Raw genomic sequence first — 13,125 nt, 5'->3', positions numbered from 1 at the left:
GAGTGGACATAGTGTTTCATTTCTCTCTGAGTAAATTTTAGTTGTTTTCTCAAGATCTTAACGTATTTATCTCATTATTTTAAGATAAAAAGGCTGATATTTCCCATGAAAATATGGTAATTACTCAAGATCTCTTGAAAATAACAAAACTTTACAAGTTATTACAGGGAAAGGAAGAAAAAATGCATGCATGCATGCATGTTCTCCCTGGGCTTTCATGATGATGTTTATTTATACATGTTAATTGTATTTTGTTTCTCTGTAAAATAATGTTTTTTTTTCAGTTTAAGGTCAAACTGCAACATTTCTCATCAAATAAATTTAACTGAATAAAAATTGGAGTCACAGTTTCTCATTTAGGAAGTGGTGGTGGGTCCTGAGGCTAGACCAGCTAAGAACCATTGGTTTAAGCAATTAATTACAAGAATAACCCCAGACAATTTCTCCTGCAAGTGAATACCACAATAAAAAAAAAGATGAATTTTAGATTAAAATTTAGCATAAGTATTTCTGCTTCAAAATAATGATTGAAGTTAGTTTTGAAAAATTTTGATAGCAGATATGTCTTACCAGGGAAACATAATATTTATTAACATTCTGAATTAAAGCTGTGTGTAGTTATGCCTTGTTATGTACTATTTCTCATCAAAACTGAGACAGTGGGTGTAAATTTTCGTCCTGCTGAGGGAAGAACTGAAATTCAAGAAGTTCAAAGTCTAAAAATGTCCAAAAGCCTCTGCCTGCTTTTATCTGACTTGCATTAAGGAATCAGTGTGACATGCAGTGTGCATTCTGCTACTTAGCAGACTATAAATGGAATGTATGGGCTGATATCCCAGAATTTCAGCTCATGTGATCTTGTCACAGCTACATTGCTGAGGGGGTAAAAGGTGATATCTCTGTGTAAGATGTGACACATATTCAAGTGTACTGCAAATAAGGTGGCTACATAAGTATAAGTATAATAAGGTGTCTTCACTGAAGCTTTATTAGCTTTGAACAGATTTGTGTTCAAAACTAAAAAACGAAAATATATTATTACAGTTTAATAACCACTAATGATACTGTCATGCCTTATTTTTTGCTAAAGGGTAAGATAAACAACGTTGTCCTTAAAACGTGTTTTAAATCCTTTTAATTGAGCTTTTCTTAAGATCTAAATCAACAGATTTTTTTTGATATGCAACATAAATTAGATTTTGACCCGAAATGCAGCTATTTACATTTAAAACTTGTATATTTCCATGTCTTACTTTGACGTGGAAAGTGAAAACCTTCATTGAGACACGAGAGGCCGCTCTTGAGGTGAAAAGGGCGAAAGGCAGCGCAGTGGTTTTCCTCGTTTGACAGCAGGGGCTTGTTTTACAGCACAAAACAACAAGGATGAAGATTTCAAGCGACGATGCTGTTACAGAGATTATCGAGGGGACGTTTCGGTAGCTGAAATACCATCAGCCGTATCTCCATTCCCCGCTGTGCGCTTCAAAATAAACACCAGGAGACTTGAATATCGACTGCACTGCAGATGAATGTCTGTGCCTTAAGTGCCCCTGGATTTGTTGTTGTTAGCTGCTAATGCTAACCATAGAAGTTGCGAGCTAGCTGGCCTAGCAAGCTAATGGTTAAAGTGATAGCCGCATATGTTTTATTTACTTAATAGTGTCCGCTGAGTAAACTCGGTGTTGTGTAGCTGATGGAGCCAGTACGTATTGGCTTCAGTAGTACAGGAACTGTAGCTTTGGTAAAGCTTTTGAAGTACCTACCGCTGTAACGTCTGTTACCGAGCTAGCTCTTCAGTTAGCCTCCACTGTTTCTGGAAAGAATGAGCAGAAAACACCATCACTTTAAAGGAGCAGAAGTCAGCTGCTGCGTCAAATACTTTTTATTTGGATTCAACATTTTATTCTGGGTAAGTAAATCATGGCTTTGTTTCGTTTTTCTGTCGGAACTGGAAAAAATATAACGCCAATGATGCTCACTCAAAGTCTCATTATGTATATTTGGAAAGTTAGCTTACCGTTTTTGATTGAAGGCGAATTTTAGCGTTAGTTGATAAAGTTAGCTAAAAAGTTTCTTTCATCGGTTTTCCCTGTCATTTGTTGCTGTTGAGATTTTCTAAATGCTTTTTGATAGTGGCAAATTATATGACACGAAACAATTTATGATTTGGCTGTCTTAAAGGATGCCAGGTAGAAATATTACGTTAAAGATAGCAGTATGCTCTTTAATTCTTCATAAACGACTCTTAAAAGCTGATACCATGACTTCTAATGATGTTCTTTTGGTTAATCATTTCCTCTGAAGTTCTTTTTCATTGGCTATAGGAAGCTGCAACTGTTGCCTTCCAGGAATAAACTATTGCTTAATAGTGTTGAGTAAATCAGGGTCACTGTTGATCCAACACTGACTTATCAAGTTCCAGTTTTGATAGCGTTAAAGACGAGCCGCTGGAGCTCTTTAGTTAGCCAAACTACTGTAAAATATGAGTAGAAGACGGAGTGTTAAAGGGTCTGAAGTCAGCCGCTGCCTTAAATACATCTTATTTGGAATAAATATCTTTGTCTGGGTAAGTAAATGCTATTTTTGTATTTTTTATTATGTAGGTAAAGTTAGCCAAGCTCTCACGATGGTCTTCAGCTACTTTAAGTTAACTTAAGTAAGTCTGGGCCTACTAGTATTTTTTTTTTTAGGAAGTGTTCCCCTTTTTCTTCTTCTGTGGTTGCTTTTGTGGTATTTTGCAGAACAAATTTACTATCTTCACCCCCTTGCTGCCCCATAAGAAGTCAGTAATTAACTTTTGAGGTAAATATGGATTTGCGTAGGATGTTAGAGGGGTTTATAATTAGTAAGAAAAGTAATATGGTTATGATGAATTAGTAGTGAGTAAATCACAGCCACTTTAAATCCTATTTCTCAGATTTAAAGAGAAGCTGGTGGAGGAAGATATAGATAAAACTATGCTGATGTAAGTTCCTCTCCCCGCTCTGACTTGGCAGTAAAGATTAGTACCATTGTGTTTGAGACATGGCAGTCTCATCTGTATTGTTTGACCAGTGGCAAATGAACCCACATCTCCCTTACAACAGCCCCCTCTCCATCAGTCTTTATCCCTCCTTAGTCTGAAAAGTTCCTCTGTTCAGTCTGCAATACCCCTCCCTCCCTCCTCTCCCTCCTGCATTGCCTCTGTGCGGCTGGCGTAATATAATGTCTGTGGGTGAAGGAATGGCGTGTCTGTGTGCCCCAGAGGGTCTTCCCACACACTGTTGAGAGGAAAAGGCCACACGGGCCTGAATACCACCCAGCCCTCCTCTTTTCAAAGCACCCTATTCACTCCCTCCACTACTATAGGGCTAAGGCTCTGCGGGGAAGCTTTGTTTCTCACACTCGCACACCCAAAAACGCACAAAGAGGACTGAAGATAACAATGACTGGGGGGGGAATGGGTGTGATTCAGTATTTTCTTCCCCTCATATGTTTGCGCTGACGGTACATGGGATCCACATAAAACTGGCTGCCTTCCCATTCCTCCTTCTTGAGTCACCTCCTCTTCACTCCTTAACATTATCCAAAAATGCTGGAGTTTTCACTACATCACTGTCATATTGTTGTCTTTTTGTGAAACAGATGATGAGAATGGTAATCGTGTCCAAAGCAGGATGTTTTCTCTAAAGACAGCAGTACAAATACATTTTCTATTGGCTTCTCAAATGAAAAGTGCTCCATAATTCAATTAGACTGAGCAGTCAAGTAGGAAACACTGAGTCATAGGGCGATAGTGTTTTGTCTGACTCATATTGTGCTCTTTCTGACTGTTTTGACACTTGGGCCAAGCTAACAGTCCTGTGTCTGGGCTCTTCGTAAAACTGCAGGACAAGTTCCAGCTTGCTGGCTGTTTCCGTTAATAATCACAAGAAGATGTTCTTCTCTTGTCTGTGCACTGCGAAACTGCCTTTGACAGACAAGCTAGAGCTCTGCTGAAATGGAGAGAGATGAGGTTTATTCTCAACAAATCAGCTCATTTGTCTCTCCGACAGTGACGTTGTCAGGACCGAAAATGCTCCCAAAATTGAGACAGAATGCTTGGAGGACCCTAAATATTGTGAGCAAACTGCTGCAGTGAACCGAGTATCATTTTCTCTGTGTGAATTCTTCCAGTGCCCAAACTCCCTGGTGACACCCAGACAGTGTCACCCACCAACAACATAACACCTTCTCTTGTCCGTACAAAACCACATTCATCACAGGCATTTAATTAATCATATTTTCTGCCTGAGCTGCTGAAATGTTTGGAGGCTCTGCATGCTGTAATTAAGAGCTTGTTAAGCTGTAACCCAGTTGCTGAGTTGGTTGGATTCAGGCAGTGTATCATTAGCCAGCTACAGCTCAGAGTGTCTGCTCACATTTGGCACAAAAATTCACCTCACAGGTGGACAGCTGTGAAAAAATCAAATGTTGATGCTGCAATGTGATGGCCTGTCACTCAAGCCACATTTAAAGGTAGTAAAAGATTCATGTGTCTCTTATGTTCATGTATGTATTATTTTATTGGAGAAAAGCAATTTAGATGTGGTGAAATAATGAATAATAGTTAAGCTGGATTTATATGTCTGCCTCACATCCATGTAGTATTGACACTGTTGGTTTGCACAGCTCTGTACCTACGCAGAAGCCTATGCAGCAGGAACAGTCGGTAATACGGTAATACCATATTTAAAAATAGCCACGGCGTTGCTGTAATCACCATCTTGAAGATGGTGCCGTGTGATGAGCAAAAATGTATAATAAATGCCTTGAGAATATGGGTCTGTTTCTGGCAGCAGCAACACTGCCTTCATATGAAGATGTTATTAAGGTGATGGCAGAACTCCTGCTAATGATGTCGGGCTTATTTGTCATAAAAGGGTCCAGGAATGAAAAGGATGCTCATATACACTTACACGCAACAGGATAGCACACTCTACGGCACAGCACTATGGTCTTCTTTAAAGTCAAACTGTTAAATGTGCATCACTGGCTGCAATCTGATCCACAGCAATGTAAGTTTTAAACAAATTAATTCATCGCTCTGGGGTAATACAATGGAAATGGTTTAAAATTTTATTGTAAATAACTTAACAAGCTGTATGCTGCAGTAGCAACATCAGGCACAATAACAACCATCAGATGTTTTCTTTAAACATTAAAATGTACGTTAATATTGATAATAATAATAACTTTATTTATATGGCACTTATTAAAACACAGTTTTAAAGTGCTTTACAAAGGCATAATGTAAAACAAACTAAAGACAAAGTCAAATAAAAAAAGAACAGTTAATAAGACAGGATGAATACTCATGATAAAATACAGCAAGGATTACTGGGAGTGGGTGGACATAGATGCAGATTAAATAAATCCCAAAATTAGCAAGGATTTCCAATTAAAAAAGCCCTCCTATAAAAATAAGTTAGCTTATATTGAAAAATGGAGAGTGAGTGTGTCAGCCTTATATTCTCTAGTAGGGAGTTCCAGAGTTTAGGGGCTCTTATCACAAGTGCCCGGTCACCTTTGGTAGCCAGTCTGGACTTGGGATCAGCAAATGAAGGGGATCTTAGGGATCTTAAATTTTGAGTATAGAGAGTTAAGAGCTCAGCAAAAGAGGAAGGAAGCAGGCGGTGTTGTGCTTTAAAAGTTAACAAAAGAATTTTAAAATCAATTCTATATTTTATGGGCAACCAAATGAGGGAAGAAAAATTGGGGTGATGTGGGACATACAGTAAACCGAGCAGCAGCATTCTGAACTTGTTGGAGTCGAGACATTGCAGACTGACTAATGCAGGTAAATAAAGAACTGCAGTAGTCCAGCCATGAAAGGCTCAGGCATGAATATTGGGATCTGTAGGTGAAGGTACTTCTTGGTTATTTTGGGCACTAAAGTGGTCTCTTATCTTTATATAAGCTTCTGCATGCCACAGTGAATTCACAGCTGAGTTGAGCTCCCCATTGATGCCCTACATGAAAATAAATATTATATACAGCCTGTCTTTATCTGTCTAAAAGCATGGGAAACTTTACTTATCATTCCTAGATCATTTCTAATGATGATTTTGGATTGTTATTTCTCATTTTACCTCTTTATGTGGTATTATGTAAAGAAAAAGAGAAAGGAAAAAGGAAAAAGAGACCAATTATCATTTGATCCTGTATCTCTACTTACCTGTAAACTGTGAAAGCAATACTGTAACTACAAATCACTTCAGTGCCCCTGTAATAAACATTTGCAACAAGACTTTTTAGTCTAGAAGCATTTTGTAAAAGGAATGAATGAAGTGTGTGTAGAGGCGCATGTTCTGGTCACTGTTCTTGCACACGCATGCCGTCCATAGACTGTGGAAAGAATTGGACAAACCCCTTGTGATGTCAGTCGTCTGCTTACAATAGGCGGACTCAAACGGCTCTTAAAGCCAATCCGTGGAGGCTTCCATATTGAAATCGCGGTCTCAACCGAACTTTGGATCAACCTAACGGCCCGCCCACCAAGTGCAACTTCCTTTCAGCCTGCTAGCTAGCATTCTGGTTGACAGAAACAGAGCTTCTGCCTGCCGAGCTATCTGTCAATCAGATGAGACGCACCAATCAGCTTTCATCCTAAATATAATCCGAACGATCGTGGTACAAAAAAATTCACCCCCCGTACAGTGAGTACACAATAAGACACTAGCTAATGAGACACGTTTGGTGTTTTGAACCAGGCTGTAAACCAGTTTGTTTCTAGTGTCAAAACCGGCTGTTTAACATGTGTCCAGACGGGACTTCTGGTGTTCCTGCAGCCAGCCTCAAGTGGACATTTGCGGTATAGCAATTTTTTGCACTTCCGCATTGGCTTCATTTTTCAGGACTGAAGGTTGCTGCTTGATGCTGTCAAGTGCTTGTTTGATCTGGATAATGTTTTTTAAATACCCGGTGGTAATACTGTATTACGCAGGAATTTTTGGGAAAGTTTTACAGTATCAAAAGTGGATATTGCCCAGTCCTTCTGTGCAGCCTGATGTGACCTTTTACGTTTAGTTCTGTTTCACTGGTCATCATCTAAACGTCTTTTAGTTACAGTTCTGCACCTCAGGAAAAAGTCATTTGGACTTTATAGGAAGGAAGGATAACTTTGGAAATGTCTGCCCGTCTGTACGCTTTGGAGTAAAGCGATTAAGAACTACGGCAGCTCATAAATCTCACTTGATGAGACAGCGGAGCTAAAGTTAAGCCAAGATGCTAACGCTAAACGTATTACAGACAGACCTGAACATAAACACTTTTCTGAGTTAAAACTCGAAGTCTTCAGTTATCACCTTAACAACAGCCCCTTTATTCACAGGGTTTACAGCTGTAACGTGTTGTTGGGGGTGATTGATTTGGTGACGTAATCAATACATCTGATCCCACTGATATGATATTAAACAGAGAGGATTTCACTGAGCTGGAGATCAGCTGTTCTCCAGTGAATTGATTTAAGAATGAAAACAATCAAGAACAGTCAGATACACAGAGAAAGGAAATAACGATGTTTTTTGTGACATGTAGATAAATACATTAAAAGAAATTATGAAAGGAAAAAAATGTATAGAACGCTGTTTTAATTTGACTGTTTTCAATATTATTTTAACCCATTCTTCTTTTATACTAGCAGACACACAGAGCCCTGTCTATCCAGATCTCCTTGTGACTTTAAATTCGTTTTAATTTGTGCTTCTTGGGAAAATTAGATTTTTAATTTTTCAGTCTGTTTTCTAAATAAGATCAAGTAAACTTAGATCATAATGAAATTCTCTTGTTTTCCCTTTTTTGCTATTTTTTTGTTAAAGCAAAAAGTTATTTTGATTCTATTATCAGATTATACCGGATCGAACCGGACTGAACTGAATCGGATCGGACCTAATCGTTCTGTATTTTAATGAATTGTAAGTGAATCGAATTGTAGTCTATGAATCAAGATTCGAATCGAATCGTCTTGAGAAGGATAGATTCACACCCCTAGTAACTATACATCAAAACGGCACAGACTACAGGCCCTGTGTTTGGGGCACTGAGTGTTGTTGTACTTTCTGCATTTCCAAAAACTTCCCTATCCTCTGCCTTGGCTGATTCAGCAGAGCTGAACGTTCCCTCCCCTCCAATCTCTCCTTTTTCTTCCTTTTTGCAATAACTGCAGTATAATCAGTTGCTGCACAATATTTTTCAGCTCCAATTTTAACATACTTCACTCTGGCTTGTTGACACAAACAAGCAGAAGACATGGGTAAACAAGAAACTGTATAACTAGTGTAGTGTAAAGCACATGGCCAACTCGCCATTTGACAGATTATTGCAAAGCTGCGCAGACACGCTGACGCACTAGAATATAGTGCTCAGAATAATGTAGGCAGTTGTGGGCTTGATCCCCAGCTCCTTCAGTCACATGTCCATGTGTCCTTGGGCAAAATACTGAACTCCATTTTGCTCCCACTTCTTGTCTGTGGTGTGTAAATGGGCATGGATGCGTTTGAATGGGATTCGCTAACACTGACAGCCAAGTCTCCATAGCATTGTCAGGCATCAGTGTTTTTGGTGAGCTTGTGGGAATTGTAGCCTCATTTTCTTTTTCTTAGCTGACAGGAGCACCCGGTGTGTTCTGCTACTGTAGCCCATTTGCTTCAAGGTTCAACATGTTGTGCAGAGGTGGTATTCTACATACTTTGGTTGTAACGAATGGTCATTTGAGTTACTGTTGCCTTTCTGTCATCTCTTACCTGTCTGCCCATTCTCCTCTAACCTGTGACATCAACAAGGCATTTTTGTCCACACATCTGCTGTTCACTGGATATTTTCCCTTTTTAGGACCATTCTCTGTAAACCCAAGAGATGACTGTGCATGAAAATCCCAGTAGATCAGCGGTTTCTGAAATACTCAAATCAGACTGTCTGGCACTAACAGCAATGCCACTTTTGAAAGTAATTTAAATCCCCCTTAACCTTATTTTGATGCTCAGTTTGAACTTCAGCAAATCATCTTGACCACATCTACATGCCTAAATGCATTGTTGCTGCCATGTGATTGGCTGATGAGCTATTTATGTTAACAAGCAATTAAACAGGTGTACCTAATAAAGTGGCTGGTGAGTGTACATCCCATGCAATGCACGTGTTACACAGCCCAACTTGTGTGTCAGGTCAATATAGCTTCATTGCTGTGTGCTTTTGCCATAGTTAAGCTACACCACAGCTGTGGTGTAGCCACATTTTCATTCAGTGTAGGTTGCAACCCTTAATGCTGTTGCCTATGTCTGGGCGATATGGCCTAAAAATCATATCACGGTATTTTTCTTGCCTTTGACAATAATGGTATTATATCACAGTATTACAGCGCTGGCCTCTGAGACCAGCCAAAGCAGCACTTAGCTTGTGTTAAAGCCCCAGGCAGGCTGACAGAGACAGAATACTGACTTTGTTGCGGTACAGCCATCAGACTTTGAGAGGAAAACACGTGTTTTTGCCTGCTAACTGTGCCTATTTACAGCGGCAAGAGTCCTTGACATTCGGTCAGTTACCTGTCTACACATAATGCTAGAGCTAAATGTGCTATTGACCTGGCTCAGCCTGAACTGTGTGTCACAACTCACTCTCTCTGCCAGCTGTGGGATGGTATTAATACCGGTTTACCACCCACCTCTACGTAGCACCAGTTTTTTTTAACCAGCTCCTCCTGCTCCGTGGTCTCTATGCATGAAGCCATTGTCACACTGAGGCAGATACGATGACGTCATCAACAAGCCTTATCGCGATTGGTCGGTAGAGATTAAGGCCAAATTTATATCATTTATACCATCTACCGTATATACCGCGCACCCCTACTGTAGCCCTGTTTGAGTGTGAGAACAGAAAACATATGATGTCGTGGAGCCTTAATTGTTTTATTAACCATGCCTTCTTAAACCATGGTTAATAATGACACTGGTTAACCACAATATACCTAGCTATGGTGTAGATTTGATGCAGATGTTTAAATATGGTAGACAAGGCAACATCAAGGGTCAAGAGTTTGATACCATGATAATTTTTTGTTTTTATGTCAGTGCTATGTGTCAACTGCTCATGGTGAATTTTCATTTACATGTTTCATTGCATTCTCTCGTAAACTCAGATTTACCAGGGGGCTTGCATTCCAGCATACAGTTAGGGTAGACAAATTTGTCCACTTCCATTCACAATTATAGCTCACCCTGCAATGTTCTGGAAATTGTCAGGAATTTTGTGCATGTTTGAAAGCTTGGTGATATTTAAAAACACATTGTAGTTGATACTGATACTGACACTTTTTAGTTAATCTAATTGCAATTGCAGTGCCAGACTATGCAAATACATAATTTCATAAAAGGCTACAGCTATATTATGTATTAAGAAGTACTTGAAAGGTACAGAAGGGCTTTTAAGTTAATAATAGTGCTGCTATTTTAGAAGTACCTTTATTTATTTTTTTAAAAGGAAAAACTCTTTATTTTAATATTCAGTTATTTTGTAAGCAATACTGTAAAAACTTGTTTCGTGTTTTTCTTTAATACAACTTTATATTTGAATGTTTTGCGATGCAGAATACTTATTCAAAACATTCATTATTCTCTATATTTTCCTTAATAACCAAGCAAATGGACCAATTATGTATTTTAACGTCATTGCAATCACAAATCGCACATTATTACTAAATCATGCAACACTAGTTTGTAGCTTCCATCAGAATATTTAGGGCTTAGTGGGGCTCCTTGAGTGTGTGGCTCTGTAGCCCACCACCTATACTTGATGGTAGAGTTGTGCCAGTATCATTGTCATTTCCATAATATTGTGCATCCCCAACTACAAGTTTATTAGGCAAAAATAGTCTCTGTGGGATCACTACCTCTCCATAAATTCTACAAATTACATTTTAATTCTTTCAGTTTTCCATGTGTAATTCTTATTTTTTATTTTGTGTTTGAATTTTTGTTTAAACAAAAAAGATCCAATTTTGACATTTTGACCCAAGAGAGGTCAGTGGGCATCTTCACAGTCACTAAAATCTTCAAAAATGATAACCAGTTAGCCTGATAATTATCAGCGGGTTAATTTGTTGTAACTGCCAGTTGTCTCACCGATTGTACGCTGCAGTAAAAACCTTCTAAACCCAGTTTAAGATAACAGCTGTTTTCCCATCTTTTCTCTGAGGGCAAATGTGTATTCTTTCAGTACTATTTGCTGTCTACCTCAGATAAAATCAAATGTGAACAGGGAGGCAGAATCCACTCACAGAGAGACTTTACTTTTCTCATTTATCTGATTTGTGTCCTGATAGTCTGTGTCAACCACAGTCTGTCTCATTCGGGGTCCACACAATATCTCGATGTGTATCTGGCTAAAAGAAAATAGCTTTGTACAGGATTTAAACTTCTCTGGATTATAGACTCAAGCTTTAGTGTTCAAAGTCCTATTAAGCCTGACACATTTCATCCCTGAAACTTGTTTTAGTTACATGCTGTTTCAGTTAATCAGCCAAATTAATATATTGATTTTTCAGTATCAAGTGAAAAGAAGTGTGATTCTTGCTGCAGTGCTAGAGTGTAGTTTGCCTTGCCGCTGATATCATATCATGAAGTGTTAGCACCACTGGCTTCATTAGAAATTCAGCTTCTCAGGGCGTCATTGAAAGGGCAGTCATCACACTTGACTAAGCCTATACCCGGTGTGTGCATGTGTGCGACCAGGCTGCTTGGAGCTTGGTTTGTCTGCTAGTTAGTTGAGGTTAATGGGATCAGCTGGCTTTGGGAGGCATCTTCTCAAGTGTTGATAATCTGTCTGTCCGCATGCAGAGAAATCCCCCCCCCCCCCCCCTTCCCCTCCAAACTGGCTCCTGGGACACACACATCTTCAGCTGCACTTGACAGCAAAGTAACCTGAACTGCCTGATTTGAATAATGATGCATATACAAGGGCATCTAGTTCCAGACTTTGTTTATTTGCTCAGTGATAAAACATAGACGTGCCGCGATAAAAGCATAGAGATTAGATAGAGTGATAAAAATATACAGAAGAAAGGAAACAAATTATTTACTAAAACAGGTGAGATTTAAAGAAGCAAATCCTGAGGGGCTTTTAAAACAGTTTGCCTCCAAACAAACAGAAGCAATGAGGTATAAACTGAGCGGGAACAAACAAGGACATAGTATTGTGTTTTTTAAGGAAAAGATTTACTTTATTAATCCCTTTGGGGAAGTTTCTTTTTCTTTTTTATAGCTTAATTGTTGAGGGACACCAGAAGATTAGTGTGGTTCTGTAGGATTTAATTTGACTGTTTATCTACTGCTCAGAAACTTAACATGGTAAGAGTTTTGTTTCAGATTGATAGAGTTTATCACAGGTCCTTGTGTGCTTCAGTGCAAGTGACTGACCTCAATTTGATTTTTGCCTCCCACATTACGCTGAGGGAAAAGTACGATTAAAGGAAACGATTCCAGCACAGTACAAATGCAGGTTTTGTTCAGTTTCAATTCACCTACTAGGTCTCATTCAACACAGTCCAAATCTTATTGTCCCACAAGGACATTTGGTTGTCCGATCAGAATTTTATTGCAGTGAGAAAAAGCTTAAGGTTTAACTGTAAATGTGTTGGGCTTACACAGTAACAGTCATTTCAATTTTCTATCAAGTGTTGTGCTTATATAAAACAGTTTGTTTGTGGGTTTAAAATTCTGAATGTGTATCACGTTCTGTCCCTTCCAGGAAGGGTCAAAGTAATTATTTGTTTCAAAAACAAAGTTGATGGAAGTATTACCTGACAGAGAAAGAGATTTAGAAATACCGGAAGAAATAGTAAATCAAAATGACAGGCTATCGGGCATGGATGCCTCAAAGCTGTCTCACTTTTAATGCTGCCTTCGAGGTCGCCTCAAGCTGTAGCAGTGGGAAATGCAACTTGACACTCGTTGAAGTACTTTTGACCGAAAATAACAAGAAAATATAACAGAAGTACTTTTCTGGTTCTGTGTCTGGATGGTGTTTTTATTGTAGAAGTACCAGAGTGAAGAGGCAATGTTTTTTTTCTCCATCTAGTTTATTGGAAAGTTCACAGAAGAGTGGAAAAAGGAA

The 13,125-nt window shown here is 38.9% G+C and overlaps 1 protein-coding gene across 2 annotated transcripts in view; it reads left to right on the top strand.

Annotated features, from left to right (window-relative positions):
• The first annotated feature begins 1,329 nt into the window (after nt 1–1,329).
• Nucleotides 1,330–13,125, top strand: part of tspan17 (tetraspanin 17) — a 29,956-nt gene continuing 18,160 nt past the window's right edge. Inside the window, exon 1 of one of the 2 annotated variants that reach the window (XM_041797149.1) lies at nt 1,330–1,909. In XM_041797149.1, coding sequence (XP_041653083.1) covers nt 1,823–1,909 — 87 coding nt within the window. In that variant the 5' untranslated portion in view covers nt 1,330–1,822. Of the gene's footprint in view, nt 1,910–2,424; nt 2,567–13,125 lie in introns of those variants that run through there. The other variant, XM_041797151.1, reaches the window with a different exon arrangement.

The sequence above is a fragment of the Cheilinus undulatus genome, linkage group 10 (assembly GCF_018320785.1).
Source record: "Cheilinus undulatus linkage group 10, ASM1832078v1, whole genome shotgun sequence".
In the NCBI taxonomy this organism is placed as follows: Eukaryota; Metazoa; Chordata; class Actinopteri; order Labriformes; family Labridae; genus Cheilinus; species Cheilinus undulatus.
Note: the sequence above shows the minus strand (reverse complement) of the source record. Positions and strands in the feature narration are given on the sequence as shown.